This window comes from Hippopotamus amphibius, chromosome 13 (genome assembly GCF_030028045.1).
Source record: "Hippopotamus amphibius kiboko isolate mHipAmp2 chromosome 13, mHipAmp2.hap2, whole genome shotgun sequence".
In the NCBI taxonomy this organism is placed as follows: domain Eukaryota; kingdom Metazoa; phylum Chordata; class Mammalia; order Artiodactyla; family Hippopotamidae; genus Hippopotamus; species Hippopotamus amphibius.
The window spans coordinates 6,491,894-6,511,889 of NC_080198.1; the positions used below are offsets into that span (position 1 = coordinate 6,491,894).

Here is a 19,996-nt window from a genome sequence, read left to right on the forward strand (position 1 = left end):
AGACTAACAAGGAAGCACTAGGACCAGTCTGGCCGCTACTCCCAAAATTAGTCATCCTGAAAAGTTCATCATAAGGCCATTAGCACCCAGAACCGCAGAGAGGTGGGTGAAGGTGTAGTTACGTATGAGTCCCTTTTTTCATGTACGGATCTCAGGAAAAGGGAAGGCTTGGTCACGAGAGAAAACAGTTTAGAGCTTCAGATTACAAGCCCCGGATCTGGGTCGCCGTGGAAAAGAGAGTCCCATCCCTTTGGTCTCGAGCGTTGCGCACGCAGAAGGGGAGGGGCCGCGGGAGGGCTTGGCACCGCCCCTGAGAGGACGGAACCTTCGTGCGAGCGGAGCGCGCTGCTGCCCGGAGGCTCCTCCGCGCGGGCCAGCCAGCCAGCCAGCCAGCCAGCCCCGCGCCGGAAGTGAGAAGTTCCGAGGCGCCGCCGGGACCTGCCACGTCCGAGGCCTGGAGCCGCCGCCGCCGCAACCATGGTGAGTGTTGGGGCCGGGGTCGCCCAACGGAGTTCCGGCCGTAGTCGCAGCCTTCCCGGGTTCCTCGCCGCGCCGAGCTTCTAGCCCCGGGCTGGGGCCGTTCAGCTCTCCCGCACCGCTTCGGGTTTGGGGGTCTCTGGCCCTGCCCGTCCGGACCTTTCGGAGGGGGAGGCCGCGGAACCTCCCAGAACTACGCAGGTCGCGCCGCTGCCGCGTCTCCTGCTCCTTCCTTTCCTTCTCTTCCCCCAACAATTGAAAACAAAACCCCAGACACCGTAGGAGCTGTTGTATCCTGAGCCCTTAGTAGGTTTCAAGCATTGTTCCTAATCTCAGCCTGCTAACAGCTCCGATTTCACGACCCCTTAACGAAATGAGGAAGCTGGAAGTTCAGAGGGGTGAAGCCTCTTGCACAGGGAGTAAGTGACAGAGCTGAGATTCAAATCCTCACAACCATTCCCTTTTCCCACGTCCCCCCTCTCACAGCAGAGATGTTGGTGGAACACTTGCTTAGCCCAGGGCCCCGAGGTATGACGGGCCCTTCAGGAAACTGATGTAAGGATGAGCTGTATGCCCCCGTGAGGCAGGGGCTCGGGTTTTTAAACCTCTGTGGTATCCACAGTGCACATGCCCTCCACACTTACTCATCCAGTGAATGACCGCCAATGGGAACTAATGGATGGAAGCATCTAGCCTGAGCCTGGCACAGAGTAGGGGTTCAATAAGCCGGTGCTATCGGGAGAATGGCTGGGCCTGGGTTTTTGAGGAAACATGGTTGAACCCAGAAGTCAGGATGCTGGATTTGGTTCCTGCTCTGCAGGGGAGTGGGTTTTATATTTCTCGGGGGTTTTTTGACCTCTGGTTCTTCAGATGCTGAACTGGGGGCGGGGGGTGGGGGGCGTAGGGTATCGCTTATGCCCTGACACTCAGCTGTCTTAAATGAGTTTTTAACTCATTAAGTGATTCTGAAGAGCTAAATTGTTTCCAGGGCTGTCTCTTACGACTTAACGAAGACCAGACAACTTGAGGTGCTCAGGAGGAAGGATTTTTTTTTTTAAGAAGCTTAAAAAAAAAAAAAAAAAGCACTTGTTCATCAGTCCTGATTAGTGCATGAGAATGGTTCAAAATAAATGCTGGTTATCTCCAAGGTTCTCTGGTGAACTAATATGAAACTACCAGTAAGCTTTCTTCCTGCCTCTACTTAGCCCTCAGCTATTGATTTAGGGAATTGGTTGTAACAGCTAGATGGGCAGCCTAGTCAGGTGGAAAGCTTTGTGGGCTGGGAGTTAGCAGGTGGGGCTCTTCTCCTACTCCACCTTTAATTAGCTCTGTGACTTGAGCAGGTGCTTTCTATTCTGTGGGTTTCTTCATCTCCTTAGTCCATCAGACAGCTCTGATGAACTCTGCCCTTCAGGCCTCCCTGTGCACATGTGAGAGCACTTTGTAACCCGGACAGCTTGGCACACAAAGGAGACGCTTCTCTTTATCTTCCTTACTTGCCTTTGCAGACCTCAGGAGCCTGCTTTGTAGGGCGTCTAGACTTTGATGAGAGAACCTATACCTACCGTGTGTACCTTTTGAACTGCTTTGCAGCCATCCTCTTCCAGTGTCTACCTTTCTGAAAAGTCAGGTCAGACTTTATACCTGCAGGGTTTGTCCTGGAAAAAGATGAAATGGGGGAAATGGTAAGAAATATCATACCTAGTCTGAAACCTCCTTTTCAGACCCTTTTCTATCTCAAGGGTTTTGAGAGAATAGTGGTGGAACCAAGTGAAACTGCCCGATTTTATTCATTACTTATTCGTTTAGCAGAGAGTCACCGAGTTCCTTCTGGTTGTAAAGCACTGTGCTGGGTGATTTGAGAGGATTCAAAACTGCCAGTGACACCGACCCTTGGCTCCAAGGAGCTCACCTTCTAGTTGGGAGAAGAAACAGTGTAAAGTGTTGTTGACATTCAGTGTTGATATTCAAAGGAGTCCAGCCAGTTGGGGAATCTGGGAATCTTCAAGACGGGGGTTGGGAGGGTGCATAATTTGAGCTGAACCTCAGAGAATGGGTAGGAACGTGATGACCGTGGCAGTTGTGTTCCAGCTCTACAAACTGAGCTCTGTCATAGATGGTGGACCAGGGAGCAGCTCCAGGAGAATCAGTTGAATCAATTAATCAAAGTCTTAGGTGTTAACCCTGTTATACAAAAAACTGCCTGGAACATCAGAGGCTCTGTCATCCAGGAAGGGAACCCCAGCCATAGCTCCCTTAGGGTCCCTCTTCAGCCTCAAATGTATCCAGGACCACTCACACAGCCATCCCCCAGTCTTTGCTCATGTAATTCCCTCTGATTGGACTGTACTTTTTTTTTTCCTGTGCCACCTGGCAAATCCCTCATCATCTGAGCCCCAGTTTATGTCCACCACCACCAGCCCCTCAGACTGCTCTAGCACATGCTAACCACCAGTAAAGTATTTATCTTGCCTTATTACTTATGGGGGTTACTTATGTGCAGGCTTCTTAGGCACAAGAAGTACCTCTCTGTCATGTCTGCATCTCCAGTCCCTGGCACAGTGCTTGGCAAAACGAAGACATTTAGAGTGAATATTTACTGAATGAATAAATGAACAGATGAAGTCAAGAATTTTAAAAATGATCAGTGGATTTAATGAGATGATGGCATTCTAACTATTATCAGTTCGTTTACCAACAATATCTTTGGTTCTAGGTGTCAGTAATTAACACTGTGGATACTTCCCATGAGGACATGATTGTAAGTATTCCTTCAGCCCTTCCTCACATGCTGTGGATGTGGGCATTTCTGTTGATCATGAATCCACTATGGCTTTGCAGCCTTTACCAGTCAGGCTGTAACCTAAGGGGTATGGTCAGTCTCCCAGCAGTGCCCTCTGAGTTGGCAGGGCTGGGACGGTCTGGTCACTCTATGGGAGGAGAAACCTAGAAACAATTTGTAGCTCAAGGTCTTCTGTCTCCTGGCCAAAAAAGTAACTGGCTCTAGGATGGGATGGAAGTGGGTGCAGAGGTTTGAAATAGTCTTCCCACCTATCTTCCTCCGCTGTCACTTCTTAGTCCCATTGGAAAGGGGTTTAAAAGAAGAAAAAAATAGGAAAATGACTCAATACAAAGGCAGAGCCGGTAGGACCACCACAGACAACAGACCAGACAGTGCTCTTTGAACCAGAAGTCATTAACTCAAGGCATTTCCTGAGAGGCAAACACAGGGCTTGGTGTAAAAGGACAAGGCTGTGGGAGAAGGTCCAGAGGTTAAAGTCTCCAGCAGCAAAGATGCAGACTCTGCTTCATGCAGAGCAAGAAGTCCACAAAGCCTTTGAACAGGACCCAGGTCAGTCAGCCTATAGCATTTCATCACAGGCATCGTGCCCTCACAACCTGCCCACCAGCAGTTGCTTTTGGGCTTCAGAGGAGTTGCCTGTTCTATCTGTGAGACCACACCTCCTTGGAGACAGCATGGCACCTTGGGTAAGAAGATCCAGTCTGAGATCCCTAGGCAATCTCTTAACTTTTCTGAGCCAGCCTTGATTTCCTCGTAGCTAAGTTGCGGAAAATCATGGATACGCTACCTCTCTGTGTGTCATCTTGGGGAGCAGATGAGACAAAGTAGTAACGACTGATGTCTGGGTGCTCACTGTGCGTCACACCCCATGCTGAATACTGCTCATTCAGCATCTCATTTTACCTTCATAACAACCCTTGAAGCAGATGCCATCATCTCCATTTAAAGATGAAGAAACTAAGGTTCAAGGGGATTAGGAAATTTTTCTAAAGTTGCACAGCAGATAACTTGAGGTAGGATTTAAATCTCTTAGGTTCTGTGCCATATTTCCTCCCAAAGTATGTGATAGCACTCTGCAGGAGCAGTGCTTCAGAAATATACTTGCAGAGAAGACCTGTCTTAACACCTGCCCTGCCTGCCTTCCAAGAAGCCAAGACCTGGAATGATGGAGGGGGTTGACTTCCCAAGAAGAATCAGCATGTTTTCCTTGGTAGGGAGGTGAGGAAGGAATGTCAAAGCAGATGAAATGATTGCTTCCCTTTGAAAGGATGTGATTGCTCCTGATGACTGCAGAAGTGACAGCTAGTAGTTCCTGAGACCCCCAAGGTGCAACAGTGAAGAAAGTGTCATCCGTTGGAATAAGCAGGGCCAGCAAACAGGAGGGGCCAGTGAGGCAGCAGGTGGATTGGCTTAGAGGAACCATTGCCCAGGTGAACAAGGAGCTGTGGGCAGGGCCCAACCCTAGGTCTGGATGGCCAGGCAGCATCGATGAAGTCAGTTCATCAGTGATGGGACCAGCGACATTTAAGGCATGAGTGGAGAGTCTGGGGTACTGGGCACACTACTAGGGAGAAGGTCAAGTAGAAACCCAGAAACAAAGGTCCGCAAAGGATCCAGGGCCATGGATGGAGGAAGGAGCCTAAATGTCTGAGTGGAACCCTGTGTGCAGGCCAGATGTGCATCATGGAGGACCTGATTGGGGCCTGCAGGCAGTCAGTGGCCTGCTTCTCAGGGTCAGCATTAGCCCTGGGTCTGGCTCTGAGCTGAACCTCCCTGGTAGCCCACGGAGCCTCAGAACACATTGGGGCATGAGGAAGAGGGAAGCTAGGCAAGCTTTTCTCCCATACCCATCCCACAGAATGGGATTGGGAAGGACTTTCCCCATGACATAAAGGGCTTAAAAGCAGCTGGGTGTGGTTTTTCTTTCCCTTTCAGAAGGAAGTTGCCTGTCAGAGAAGTGAAAATGTTGACATGCTAGCTTCCTGCCTGATAGTGATGATTCTTTGAGGTTCAATTAATTTCAAGTAGATTCTGGTCCAAACTAGACTCTGTCCTGGTGACTGCCCCCACCCCACCCCCTCCGCTCAGCCTGCAGGCTTCCCGAGCTGTCCTCCCTTTGCAGCATGATGCCCAGATGGACTACTACGGCACCCGCCTGGCAACCTGCTCGTCCGACAGGTCTGTCAAGATCTTTGATGTGCGCAACGGAGGGCAGATCCTCATCGCTGACCTCAGGGGGTGAGTGCAGCCAACCCTGGGCAAGGTCTCAGAGAGTGTTTGGGTTGCTCAGATGCGGCAGGAGTGGCTGAGAGCCCAGATCAGAGCAGCCCGCAGTGTGGTTAGTGGAGAGGACTCCTGGTCGGCTGCCCTCAGCAGGCATCCCAGGCTGATGGAGCCAGGAGCAAATCCCAGCTCTGCCACCCAGATGCCCACTGACAGACCTGGGGCGAAAGAGTCAGTTTACCTCTCAGAGCTTTCACCCACTCACTGACCACAGCCCCCATACACACACACCACCCCCTAGGCTGGTGCTGCCTCTGCCCGGGTAGAGCCTGCTCACAGCAAGCCTCCAGTGGCTACTGCTACTTTTAAAAGTGGCAAACTACCTTTTTTTTTTTTTCTTTTAAACAAGTTTAGCCTGCATGATCTAAAGTGACTCAAGGCTGGTAATCTAAGAAGGTAGTAGTAATTATATAAATGCCATAATTCTGCCTGTTTGCCCATTGCAGGTACTCAGTGAATATTTACAAATGTTTGATTTACCCTTCTCCCTGTTGAGATTCTTGAGATCCTGGCTCTCATTTTTGTGGCCTTACTCCAGTGCTTTCCCTCAGTTCACGACCTCAAGTAGATAGGGTTCTTAACCTGGGTTCCACAGATCTCCAGGTGTTCTGTGGGTAGAATTCAAGGGGTGGTGAACTGGGAAGGAAAAAATTACATCTTTATTTTCAGTGACTCTGATACTTAGCATTTCCTTTGATTATAGCTATAGGCCAGGAACCACAGTAGTATTCACAGTACCTGTCACTTTGTTACCAATAGGAGTCACAGATATTTTTATCTCACATTACAGTTGTGGTAGCTTTCTCAAAACTGCATTTATGCTCATCACTGTTTTGTGTTTTTGTTTATTTTTTTTTTTAATCTTTATTGGAGTATAATTGCTTTACACTATTGTGTCAGTCTCCGCTATACAACAAAGCGAAAGAGCCACATGTATACATATATCCCCGTATCCCCTCCCTCCCGAGCCCCCCTCCCAGCCTCCCCATCCCACCCCTCCAAGTCTTCACAAAGCATCAAGCTGGTCTCCCTGTGCTCTGTATTAGCCTCCCACTAGCCATCTATTTTACACTTGGCAATGTGCATATGTTGATGCTACTCTCTCACTACGTCCCAGCTTCCCCTCCCCCCGGTGTCAAGTCCATTCTCTATGTTTGCATCTCCATTCCTACCCTACAGCTAGGTTCATTAGTACCATTTTTCTAGATTCCATAAATATGTGTTAGCATACAGTATTTGTTTTTCTCTTTCTGCCTTACTTCACTCTGTATGACAGACTCTAGGTCCATCCACCTCACTACGAACAGCTCAATTTCATCCCTTTTTATGGCTAAGTAATATTCCATTGTATATATGTGCCACATCTTCTTTATCCATGCATCTGTTTTTGGGCATTTAGGTTTGCTTCCATGTCCTGGCTATTGTAAATAGTGCTGCAACGAACATTGTGGTACATGTATTCTTTTGAACCGTGGTTCTCTCCGGGTATATGCCCAGTAGTGGGATTGCTGGGTCATATGGTAGTTCTATTTTTAGTTTTTTAAGGAACCTCCATACTGTTTTCCATAGTGGCTGTATCCATTTACATTCCCACCAACAGTGCAGGAGGGTTCCCTTTTCTCCACACCCTCTCCAGCATTTATTGTTTCTAGATTTTTTAATGATGGCTGTTCTGACTGGTGTGAGGTGATACCTCATTGTGGTTTTGGAGTGCATTTCTGTAATGATTAGTGATGTTGAGCATCTTTGCATGTGTCTGTTGGCCATCTGTATGTCTTCCTTGGAGAACTGTCTGTTTAGGTCTTCCACCCATTTTTGGTTTGGGTTGTTTGTTTTTTTTTGATATTGAGCTGCATGAGCTGCTTGTGTATTTTGGAGATTAATCCTTTGTCAGTTGCTTCATTTACAAATATTTTCTCCCATTCTAAGGGTTGTCTTTTTGTCTTGTTCATGGTTTCCTTTGCTGTGCAAAAGCTTTTAAGTTTCATTAGGTCCCATTTGTTTATTTTTGTTTTTATTTCCATTATTCTGGGAGGTGGGTCAAGAAGGATCTTGCTATGATTTATGTCATAGAGTGTTCTGCCTATATTTTCCTCTAAGAGTTTTATAGTGTCCGGTCTTACATTTAGGTCTTTGATCCATTTTGAGTTTATTTTTATGTGTGGTGTTAGGTAGTGTTCTAGTTTCATTCTTTTACATGTAGCTGTCCAGTTTTCCCAGCACCACTTATTGAAGAGGCTGTCTTTTCTCCACTGTATGTTCTTGCCTCCTTTGTCATATATTAGGTGACCAAATGTGTGTGGGTTTATCTCTGGGCTTTCTATCCTATACCATTGATCTATATTTCTGTTTTCGTGCCAGTACCATACTGTCTTGATTACTGTAGCTTTGTAGTATAGTCTGAACTCAGACAGCTCCTTTGGCTCCATTTTTCTTTCTCAAGATTGCTTTAGCTATTCAGGGTCTTTTGTGTTTCCACACAAATTGTAAAAATTTTTTGTTCTAATTCTGTGAAGAATGCCATTGGTAATTTGATAGGGATTGCATTGAATATGTAGATTGCTTTGGGTAGTATAGTCACTTTCCCAATGTTGATTCTTCCAATCCAAGAACATGGTATATTTCTCCATCTGTTCATGTCATCTTTGATTTCTTTCATCAGTGTTTCATAATTCTCTAAATACAAGTCTTTTGTATCCTTAGGTAGGTTTATGCCTAGATATTTTATTCTTTTTGTTGCGGTGGTAAAGGGGATTGTTTCCTTAATTTCTCTTAATGATTTTTCATTGTTAGTGTATAGGAATGCAAGGGATTTCTGTGCATTAATTTTGTATCCTGCAACTTTTCCGAATTCATTGATTAGTTCTAGTGGTTTTCTGGTGGCATCTTTAGGATTTTCTGTGTATAGTATCATATCATCTGCAAACAGTGACAGTTTTACTTCTTCTTTTCCAACTCATATCCCTTTTATTTCTTTTTCTTCTCTGATTGCCGTGTCTAGGACTTCCAAAACTATGTTGAATAAGAGTGGCGAGAGTGGACATCCTTGTCTTGTTCCTGACCTTAGTGGAAATGCTTTCAGTTTTTCACCATTGAGAATTATGATCCAAGGATAAACCCCACTTGATTATGGTGTATGATCCTTTTCACGTGTTGTTGGATTCTGTTTGCTAGTATTTTGTTGAGGATTTTTGCATCTATGTTCATCAGTGATATTGGTCTGTAATTTTCTTTTTTTGTGATATCTTTGTCTGGTTTTGATATCAGGGTGATGGTGGCCTCATAGAATGAATTTGGGAGTGTTCCTTCCTCAGCAATTTTTTGGAAGAGTTTGAGAAGAATATGTGTTAGCTCTTCTCTAAATGTTTGATAGACTTTACCTGTGAAGCTATCTGGTCCTGGACTTTGGTTTGTTGGGAGATTTTTTATTGCAGTTTCAATTTCATTACTTGTGATAGGTCTGTTTATATTTTCTAATTCTTCCTGATTCAGTCTTGGAAAATTGTACCTTTCCAAGAATTTCTCTATTTCTTTGAGGTTGTCCATTTTATTGGCGTATAGTTGTTTATAGTAGTCTCTTATAATCCTTTGTATTTCTGCAGTGTCAGTTGTGATTTCTCCTTTTTCATTTCTAAGTTTATTGATTTGTTTCCTGTCCCTTTTTTTCTTGATGAGTCTGGCTAAAGGTTTATCAATTTTGTTTATCTTCTCAAAGAACCAACTTTTAGTTTTATTGATCTCTGCTATTGTTTTATTCATTTCTATTTCATTTATTTCTGCTCTGATCTTTATGATTCTTCTACTGATTTTGGGTTTTCTTTGTTCTTTCTCTAGGTGTTTCAGGTGTATGGCTAGATTGTTTACTTGAGATTTTTCTTGTTTCTTGAGGTGAGATTGAATTGCTATAAACTTCCCTCTTAGAACTGCTCTTGCTGTGTCCCATAGGTTTTGGGTTGTCATGTTTTCATTGTCATTTATTTCTATGTATTTTTTAATTTCTTCTTTGATTTCCTCAGTGATCACTTGGTTATTTAGTAGTGCATTGTTTAACCTCCATGTATTTGTGTTTTTTACAGTTTTTTCCTGTAGTTGATTTCTAATCTCATAGCATTGTGGTCAGAAAAGATGCTTGATATGATTTCAATTTTCTTGAATTTTCCAGGGCTTGATTTGTGACCCAAGATGTGATCTAGCCCAGAGAATGTTCCATGTGCACTTGAGAAAAAAGTGTATTCTGCCACTTTTGGGTGGAATGTCCTATAAATATCAATCAAATCTATCTGGTCTATTGTGTCATTTAAAGCTTGTGTTTCCTTGTTTATTTTCTGTTTGGATGATCTGTCCATTGGTATAAGTGGGGTGTTAAAGTCCCCTACTATTATTGTGTTACTGTCGATTTCTGCTTTTATGGCTGTTAGCATTTGCCTTACATATTGAGGTGCTCCTATGTTGGGTGCATAAATATTTACAAGTGTTATATCTTCTTCTTGGATTGATCCTTTGATCACTATGTAGTATCCTTATCTCTTGTAACAGTCTTTATTTTAAAGTCTGTTTGATATGAGTATTGCTACTCCAGCTTTCTTTTGATTTCCATTTGCATGTAATATCTTTTTCCATCCCTTCACTTTCAGTCTGTATGTGTCCCTAGGTCTGAAATGGGTCTCTTGTGGACAACATATGTGTGGGTCTTGTTTTTGTATCCATTCAGCCAATCTGTGTCTTTTGGTTGGAGCATTTAATCCATTTACATTCAATGTTGCTATCGATATGTATGTGTCTGTTACCATTTTCTTAATTGTGTTGGGTTTGTTTCTGTGGGTCTTTTTCTTCTCTTGTGTTTCCCCCCTAGAGAATTTCCTTTAGCATTTATTGTAAAGCTGGTTTGGTGGTGCTGAATTCTCTTAGCTTTTGCTTGTCTGTAAAACTTTTGATTTCTCCGTCAAATCTGAAAGAGATCCTTGCTGGGTAGATTAATCTTGGTTGTAGTTTTTTCCCTTTCATCACTTTAAGTATATCCTGCCACTCCCTTCTGCCCTGTAGAGTTTCTGCAGAAAAATCAACTGATAACCTTATAGGGTTTCCTTTGTATGTTATTTTTTGCTTTTCACTTGCTGCTTTTAATATTTTTTCTTTGAATTTAATTTTTGTTAGTTTGACTAATATGTGTCTTGGTGTGTTTCTTCTAGGGTTAATCCTGTATAGGACTCTCTGTGCTTCCTGGACTTGGGAGACTATTTCTTTTCCCATGTTAGGGAAGTTTTCTACTATAATCTCTTCGAATATTTTCTCAGACCCTTTCTTTTTCTTTTCTTCTTCTGGGACCCCTATAATTCGAATGTTAGTGCATTTAATGTTGTCCCAGAGTTCTCTTAAGACTCCTCAATTCTTTGCATTCTTTTTTCCTTATTCTCTACCTTGGCATTTATTTCCACCATTCTATCTTCCATCTCACTTATTCGTTCTTCTGCCTCAGTTATTCTGTTATTGATACTTTCCAGTGTATTTTTCATTTCAGTTATTGTGTTTATCTATGAGTGTTTCCCCTTTAGTTCTTCTAGATCTTTGTTAAACATTTCTTGTGTTTTATCGATTCTGTTTCCGAGATTCTGGATCATCTTTACTATCATTACTTTGAATTCTTTTTCAGCTAGGTTGCCTATTTCCTCTTCATTTATTTCGTCTTGTGCGTTTTTACCTTGTTCCTTCATCTGTGACATATTTTTTGTCATCTCATTTTTCCCCCTCCTTTGGAGGGGCAGGATTGTGTTCCTGTCCCACTGGGTGTTTGGCCTGAGGTTTCAAGCACTGGAGTTTGTAGGCTGTTGAGTAGAGCTGGGTCTTGGTGCTGAGGTGAGAACCCCTGGGAGACCTGACTCTGATGAATATTCCCTGGGGACTGGGGTTCCCTGTTAGTCCAATGTTTTGGACTCAGAGCGCCCACCTCAGGAGCTCAGGCCTGATCCCAGGCCTGTGAATCAAGATCCCACAAGCTGTGTGGAGCAGGAAAAGGAAAAAAACAAAAAAGTAGAACAGCGGAACAATAGCAAGATAAAAAATACAATAAGAACAGGAAACTAACAGGTGTGTTAGAAAAAAATCTTTAAAATAGATGGAGCAACAACTGGAAGGTAAAACAACTGCAAAAGCCAAAGTGAAGAGGTGGGAAAAAGAAAAAAGGAAGGAAAAAAAAAAAAAGCCTGAAAAGGCCTTGGCTGCAGGCTTGGGGCTTAGGCAGTGGGTGGGGCCTACACTTAGAAAAAGCCCTGGGGGTGGTGGGGAATGAGGCTTAGGCCCAATGAAGCAGAAGGTCCCAGGAATGCCTCTGGTCCTGGGGGCAAAGGACCAGGTCCAGGTACCCAGCAGGCTCCCTGGGCCCAAGTTGGTGGAAGAAATGCTAGGCACTTCCCCTAGTCCTCCAGTCTCGGAGGGTCCCTCCCTCTTGGGCTCTCTTCTTCCCCACCCCCTCCCTCCTGTTCCCCTAGGACCCTCACAGCTGGAGGGGGCACTGGAAGGCAGGAAACTGGACTCTGACGCTCAACAGGCTGCCCAGGGCCAGCTGGGCTAGGGAAACTCCTGTGGCACTTCCCCCAGTCTCAGAGGTTCCTTGTCCTCCTCTCTTCCTCTTCCCCCACCTCCCTCCCTCCCACTCACCTAGGTCCCAAGCAGCTGGAGGGGGCCCTGGAGTGTGAAGGACCAGGTCCGTGAGCCCAGCAGGCTTCCCAGGGCTAGTGGGCAGGGCAAATACCTTCTTCACCTCCCTTGATCCTCCAATCCCAGAGGGCCCCCTCCCCTGCCTGCCTCTCCTCTTCTCCCCTGCTCTCCTCCTACACCCCTAGGACCAATGAGACCTAGAGGGGCCTCTGGAGGACCGAAGATCAGGCCTAGGAGCACAACAGGCTTCCTGGTGCCAAGTGGGTAGGGAGATTTCCCGCAGCATCTCCCCTGATCCTCCAGTCCTGCAAGGTCCCCCCCACCACTGTCTAACTCTCTTCCTCTTCCCCTCTTCTCCTCTTCCTTTCTCCCTCCCTCCCACACCTTTAGGGCCCATGCAGCTGGGGAGGGACCAGACTCGGGAGCCCAGCAGGCCCAGCCGGACCCAAGTGGGCAGGGGAAAGGCCCTCCACACCTCCCCTGGTACTGGAATGTCGCACCACCAGTCTGCCTCTCTTTCTCTTCCCCTGCCACGCTCGTATACCCCTGGGACCAGCGCGTCTTGGAGGGGACCCTGGAGAGTTGGAGATCAGGCCCAGGACCCCAGCAGGCTTCCCGGGCCAGTGGGCAGCAGAAATGCCTTCCATTCCTCCCCCGATCCTCTGATCCCAGAGGGTCCCTCCCCTCTTCTGCTTCTCTTCTTCTCCCCCACCACTTTCCTCCTGCACCCCTAGGACCAGTGGCCCAGAGGGGCCCTTGGAAGGCGGAGGACACGCCCAGAATTAGAATGGTTATTAGACTTGCTACTAGAGTTTGTTGCTTCATGTGTTAGCAAAGAAGCACACGTATCACTAATAACATAAATTGTTCTTTAACGTTTTGATAACTGTATTTCAATATAATTGAGTTTCCTTTATAATCCTAGCTCTGTTTTATCCATTATTCTGAGAAGGGACCATAAGCTTTGCCAGACTGCATAGGAGAGGTTAAGAATCCCTCACAAGTGGGTGCTCAGTACATGTTTGTGAATGGATTAAAGGAGACATAGCTAAGTCAGTAGCCATTTAGGGAGACAGGCCCAGAAGTTCCCCTCTTCCTGAGTGTCAGGAGTCCAGTGACTGAGGAGCCAAATGCTGCCTGCCCTGCGCAGCAGCCCCAGCTGAGCGGGGAGCTCCGGGGGTGAGGCCCGGCTGCCGGCAGTAGCGGGGCTGCACCATCTGCTATCACTCGGTCCTCTCTGCTCTGTGTTTTCCTACGGCTCAAAGTAAATGAAATATTGGAGGGTAAAAAAATTCATGGCCTCCTTCTTTGTTCCCTCAGTTAAAACTATGCTAGTTGTAGGACGTTTGCGTCTACAAGAGTTTCATTAGCAGCCCCTTTGTAGAGACTGGGGATGGATGATTGTCCCAGCCGGAGGGAGGAGGACTCTGAGTGCCCATAGCCCCGGGGTGAATGGGTGAGCAGGGAGCAGCACTAAGAGCTAACAGGCATCAAACTTGTGTTTTTTTCCTTTTCTTGTGCCAGCCACTGTTCTAAGCTCTTTATTGAGTTATCACAAACATTTCCCTCATGACCACCATGTGAAAGAAGTCTTGTTGACATCTCTATTAAGAGACAAAGCCAAAGAGAGGATATGGCCGTGGCCTAAGGTCAAGCAGCTTGTGAGCGTGGAATGGGTGTGAAAAAGCCTGTCCCATTCCCTCTGTGCCGTCTACCTCTTGTGTGCTGGGTGCCTCCCCTCCTGAGGGACGGCCCCAGTACACAGCCTGGCACAGGGTACGTGCTCAGACAGTGAATGCACAGAGATGAGAAGAGAGAGACGTGCCTTTGAACAAGTTAAGAGAGTAGTGGAAAGTATCAAAATGAAACAGTTACTGCCTCCTCAAGAAGGTGACCATCTGGGAAGATGAGTAGTGATTCATTTACAGATATATCCCGAGCACTTGTGAGGGTAAACCCTGGATCAGTCAGTGGCTGTGCTGATGACAGTAGATGTAGGAAGTGCTGGCCACTGTCTGGTGCAGGTGAGGGCTCTGCCGGGTCAGGACAGAGGGGCCGTCTCGCTTTCGGCCTCCGGGTCCTCACTGCCCAACGAAGGTCCCTTTTGAGTGACATTATACAGCCCTCCCTTTTGAAATTCTTAGGCAGTTCTGTCCTGAGAAGCCATTCACTTCTGTCCAAAAGTAGTGGCTGGCAGAGCACTGTGAGTTCCTTTGGCGCATTTAAGCAACCTCTGACCCTTTCCCCTTGCAGTCATGAGGGTCCTGTGTGGCAAGTGGCCTGGGCCCACCCCATGTATGGCAATATCCTGGCATCCTGCTCCTACGACCGGAAGGTCATTATCTGGAAAGAGGAAAATGGCACCTGGGAGAAGACACATGAGCACACGGGACACGACTCCTCAGGTATACTGAGTGTGGCGGGAGAGCGCAGCAGGCGGAGGGCCTTGGGGGAGTGCAGGGAGGAAGAGGCGGGTGGGGAGGCCTCTGTCCTGGCTAAGGCTGTGATGCTCCTCATTTGTCCCTTGGGCTTTGGTTGCTTTTCTGTTTGTCCACAGCAGAGGGAAGGCCCTAAGACCTAAAGCCAATCCAAAGCAAAATGAGAAACGCAAAGACATCATAGTGAGGTTTTTGTTGTTATTTTTTTAAGGTTTATTCATTGTAGGTACTAGCCTTTGTTCTCAGATTATAAGATAGGCTTTAGCTTATGATGATGATGATATTAGTAGGTGATAGGTTTTTTAGATCTCCTTAATTGACGAAATTACAACTTCCCCCTGGGGATCCCTACAATTTTTTTTTTTTAGAAATTGAATAAAACAGTAACTCTCGGAAATGAACGTGTGCTCACTGTGCCTCCCTCCTTCCTGCAGTAAACTCTGTGTGCTGGGCCCCCCATGACTACGGGCTGATCCTGGCCTGTGGGAGCTCAGACGGGGCCATCTCCCTGCTGACTTACACCGGGTTGGGCCAGTGGGAAGTGAAGAAGATCAGCAACGCTCACACTGTAAGTCCACGCTCTGCCTGCATGCTGGGGTTAGCTCTGTGGTCTTGCCACGTGTCCCCTGTTCATTCCTTAGAGAGTGGCAGGAGCAGTGTCACTCCTGTGCAGTGGGCCAGCGGAGGGGGCTGCTAATCACACATGCTTGGGAGAGCAACTCGGAGCCTCTCCGCTCTGAAGCCAGACGGAGGCTGCATCCAGGGAGGCCAGGCTGCACCAGCCTCATTCAGCCCAGGACAGGGTTGGCACTGGTTCCTCCAAGTCAGGGAGGGCCAGGGCACTGGCAAGGTGGCAGCAGTAGCTGCCTAGCTGCCACCCTCGCTATGGACACCTTAAGTTGACATAGCCTGCAGTGGTCATTGAGACCCCTGGAACTGAGTGGTGTTACAAAAAGCATAGGAATTTAGTTCTCTACTTGTAGTCATTGGACATTTAGGTTGAAACAGTCAAGAATACTGTGGACAGTTGGGGGAAACTCTCATTTCTTGAGCCTCTGTTGTATGTCATGTAATCCTCACAGATGTTTGTGAATAAAAGAAAAAACGAACAAATGTACAGATTTGCAAGGTCACCAGTCCTGTTCTCATTTTATGATTAGGTAATGAGGCTCAGAAAAAGTAAGTGACTTAGAGAAGGTACTGTGCTGAGGTTAGAACCCTGGAATCTGTGTACCTTCTGTCTACATAGCAGTGTACATGGCCTGAACACTTCTGAAAGCTACCCAGATGGAAGTCAGCAGCCCCAAGTTTGACACTGTACTTTTGCAGTTCTCAAATTCAGGGGATCCACAGCCTGCCTAGCCTTCAAGGCCCCAGGAGCCTGTCTCAGTGTCTTGTTACTTGGGACCCTGTGATCCCCATCTGACTAACCTGCAAAACTGAATAGGCTGGGAGACCTCTGGGAAGACAGTGGGGAATGGCAGCATAGTGCCTGAGTCTTTTCCACATTTCTGCATAGAAACCACTAGCTAGCAAAACCAATAGCAAAACCAAACCCTCCTGAACAACAATTAACAACAAAACTGGGTAACAGGGTATTTCCACAAACTCCAAAATACAAGTGAAGAAGAATGAACCACCAACCACCACAAGACTGCATGGTATTGGCATCTGAGCAGGAGGAAGAAGTAAGTAATGCGGTGCCCTCGAGCACACCTAAGGAGTACCCCCAGAGAGCCAATAGGTGTTCACTGGAAAGCATAGCTGGCTACTTGGTGAACACCAGCTGTTTGAGAACAGGAATTTTGTACTTTTGTTTGTAACTTTTTAAAAAAGATAAAATTCAGGGGCTTCCCTGGTGGCGCAGTGGTTGAGAATCCGCCTGCCAATGCAGGGGACACGGGTTCGATCCCTGCTCCAGGAAGATCCCACATGCTGCGGAGCAACTAAGCCCGTGCGCCACAACTGTTGAGCCCATGTGCTGCAACTACTGAAGCCCATGCGCCTAGAGCCCGTGCTCCACAACAAGAGAAGCCACGGCAATGAGGAGCCCACGCACCACGACAAAGAGCAGTCCCCGCTCACCACAACTAAAGGACAGCCCACACACAGCAAAAAAGACCCAACACAGCCAATAACATAAATAAATTAAAAAAAAAAAAAGATAAAATTCACATATCATGAAATTCACCCTTTTTTTAAAGTATACAGTTCTGTAGTTTTTAGTATACTCACAAAGTTGTACAACTCTCACCGCTAATATCCAGATCTTTATTCATCACCTTAAAAAGAAACCCCATTAGCAGTCACTCTCCACTCCACCCTACCCCTAGCCCCAGGCAACCCTAATCTACCTTCTTTTTCTGGATTTGCCTATTCTGGACATTTGCTGTGCAGGGAATTATACAGTATGTAGTCTTTTGTGACTGACTTCTTTCACTTAGCATGTTTTCAAGGGTCATCTGTATCATAGCATATATCAGTGTTTCATTCCTTTTTATGGCAGAATAATATTCCATTGTGTGAATATACAAATTTTATTTTGCCACTCATCAGTTAGGGTTCATTTTCAGCTATTATGAATAATGCTCCTATGAACATTTATTTGTGTGTAAGTTTTTGTGTTTTTAACTTTGCTGGGTAACTACCTGGGAGTAGAACTGTCAAGTCATGGAAGCTCTATGTTTAACTTTTTGAAGTACTGCTAACTGTTACCCAAATTAACTGCACCATTTTACTTTCCTGCCAGCAGGGTGTGAGGGCTTCAGTTTCTCCACAACCTTGCTAACACTCGTTGTCTTCTTTTTGATGGTAGCCATCCAAGTGGGTGTGAGGTAGTATCTCATTGTGGTCTTGATTTGCATTTCTCTAATGAGTAATGATGTTGGGCATCTTTTCACGTGCTTATTGGCCATTTGTGTATCTTCTTTGGGGAACTGACTTCCCATGTTAGGGAAGTTTTCGCTATTATCTCTTCAAGTATTTTCTCAGGACCTTTCTCTCTCTTGCCTCTGGGATCCCTATAATACGAATGGTGCATTTGATGTTGTGGCAGAGGTCTCTTAGACTGTCCTCATTCTTTTCATTCTTTTTTTTTATTCTGTTCTGTGGCAGTGATTTCCACCATTCCGTCTTCCAGCTCACTCATCCCTTCTCCTGCCTCACTTATTCTGCTATTGATTCCTTCTAGTGTATTTTTCATTTCAGTTATTGTATTTTTCATCTCTTTTTGTTCGTTCTTTAGATCTTTTAGCGCTTTATTAAACGTTTCTTTTATCTTCTCAGTCTGTGCCCCCATTCCTTTTCCAAGCTCTTGGATCGTCTTTACTATTATTACTTTGAATTCTTTTTTTGGGTAGATTGCCTATCTCCACTTCACTTAGTTGTTCTGGGGTTTTATCTTGTTCGTTTTTTGGGGACATATTTCTCTGCTGTCTTATTTTGTCTAACTTTCTGTGATTGTAGTTTCTGTTCTGCAGGCTGCAAGGTTGTAGTTCTTGTTTCTGCTGTCTGCCCCTGGTGGATGAAGCTGGTCTGAGAGGCTTTTGCAGGCTTCTTGGCGGGAGGGACTGGTGGATGGAGCTGGGTCTTGTCCCTCTGGTGGGCAGGGCCGACAGTGGACTCAAGAAGACTTTAGGCAGGCCGTCTGCTGATGGGTGGGGCTGTGTTCCTACCCTGTTGGTTGTTTGGCCTGAGGCATCCCAGCACTGGTGCCTATAGACTGTTATAACTGAAAGTTTATACAATTTGATCTCTTTCACCCATTTTGGCCATCTCCCATCTCCACCTCTGGAAACCACCAGTCTATTCTTTGTATCTATGAGCTTGGGGGTTTTTATTAATTTCACACATAAGTGAGATCACACAGTATTTGTCTTTCTCTTTCTGACTTATTTCACTTAGCATAATGCTCTCAAGGACCATCCATGTTGTTGCACATGGTAAGATTTCATTCTTTTTTTATGGCTGAATAATATTCCTCTGTGTGTGTGTGTCTGTGTGTGTGTGTGTACACACCCGACCTGTTTATCCATTCATCCATTGATGGACACAGCTTGTTTGCATATCTTGGCTATTATAAATAATGCTGCATTGAACATGGGGGTGCAGATATATTTTTAATTAATGGGGGGGGGGGGTGTTGGTTTTTTGGTTTTTGGTATAAATAGCCAGAAGTGGAATTGCTGGATTGTAAGGTTGTTGTACTTCTCATTTTTTGAGGATCCTCCATACTGTTTTCCATAGTGGCTGCACCAATTTATATTCTCAACAACTGTGTGCAAAGGGGTTCTCTTTTGTCCACATCCTCAACAACACTTGCTGTTTCTTGTTTGCTTGATAGTAGCTGTTCTGGCAGATGTGAGGTGATACCTCATTGTGGTCTTGATTTACATTTCCCTAATTAGTGATGTTGAGCATCTTTTCATGTATTTGTTGACTCATCTATATATCTTCTTGGGAAAACCCTATATTCAGATCCTCTGCCATTTCTAAGTTGAATTATTTGGTTTTTACTATTGAGTTGTATGAGTTCTTTTATGTTTTGGATATTGGCCCCTTATTAGATAACGTGATTTGCAAATATTTTTTCCCATTCTGTAGGTTGCCTTTTCACTTTGTTGATTTCTTTTGCTGTACAGAAGCCTTTTGTTTGATGTAGTTCCTCTTGTTTATTTTTGATTATGTTGCCTTTGCTTTTGGAGTCAGACCCAGAAAATCATCACCAAGTTGAGTGTCAAAGAGCTTAGCACCTATGTTTGCCTCTAAGAGTTTTATGGCTTCAGATCTCACATTTGTTAATCCATTCTGAGTTAATTTTTATGTTTGGTGTAAGATAGTAGTCCAGTTTCATTCTTTTATATATGGCTGTCAAGTTTTCCCAACACTGTCTATTGAAGAGACTATTTTTTATTGTAAATTAATTGGCCACATATGCATGGGTTTATTTCTGGGTTCTGGGTTCTGTTCCATTGATCTTTGTGGCTGGTTGTTTTTTGTTTGTTTTTCATTTTTTTGTTTGTTTACATTTTAGTGAGAGTAGAAACTATCAGGTAGACAGGTAAATGTAGACAGCCAGTAACAGAATATGTGTCTGTTTTTAATGCCAATACCATACTGTTTTGGTCACTGTATCTTTTTAATAAAGGGATCTTCTATGATTCCATACAAATTTTAGGATTGTTGGTTCTGTTTCTGTGAGAAATGAAATTTTGATCAAAAGTGCATGAAACCTGTAGATTGCTTTGGGTTGTGTGGCGCTTTAATGGTATTATTGCTTCCAGTCCATCTGGATGGGAACCTTTCACTTGTGTTGCCTTAACTTCTTTCATCATTGTCCTCA

At 45.3% G+C, this 19,996-nt stretch overlaps 1 protein-coding gene across 3 annotated transcripts in view; it reads left to right on the forward strand.

Annotated features, from left to right (window-relative positions):
* Positions 1 to 373: 373 nt before the first annotated feature.
* SEC13 (SEC13 homolog, nuclear pore and COPII coat complex component) overlaps positions 374 to 19,996 on the forward strand; it is a 41,018-nt gene continuing 21,395 nt past the window's right edge. The window contains exons 1-6 of one of the 3 annotated variants that reach the window (XM_057705187.1): positions 436 to 480; positions 1,986 to 2,162; positions 3,194 to 3,238; positions 5,403 to 5,518; positions 14,471 to 14,622; positions 15,090 to 15,223. In XM_057705187.1, the coding sequence (XP_057561170.1) occupies positions 2,151 to 2,162; positions 3,194 to 3,238; positions 5,403 to 5,518; positions 14,471 to 14,622; positions 15,090 to 15,223 (459 nt within the window). In that variant the 5' untranslated portion in view covers positions 436 to 480; positions 1,986 to 2,150. Of the gene's footprint in view, positions 481 to 1,985; positions 2,163 to 3,193; positions 3,239 to 5,368; positions 5,519 to 14,470; positions 14,623 to 15,089; positions 15,224 to 19,996 lie in introns of all 3 variants that reach the window. The other 2 variants (XM_057705188.1, XM_057705189.1) reach the window with 2 other exon arrangements.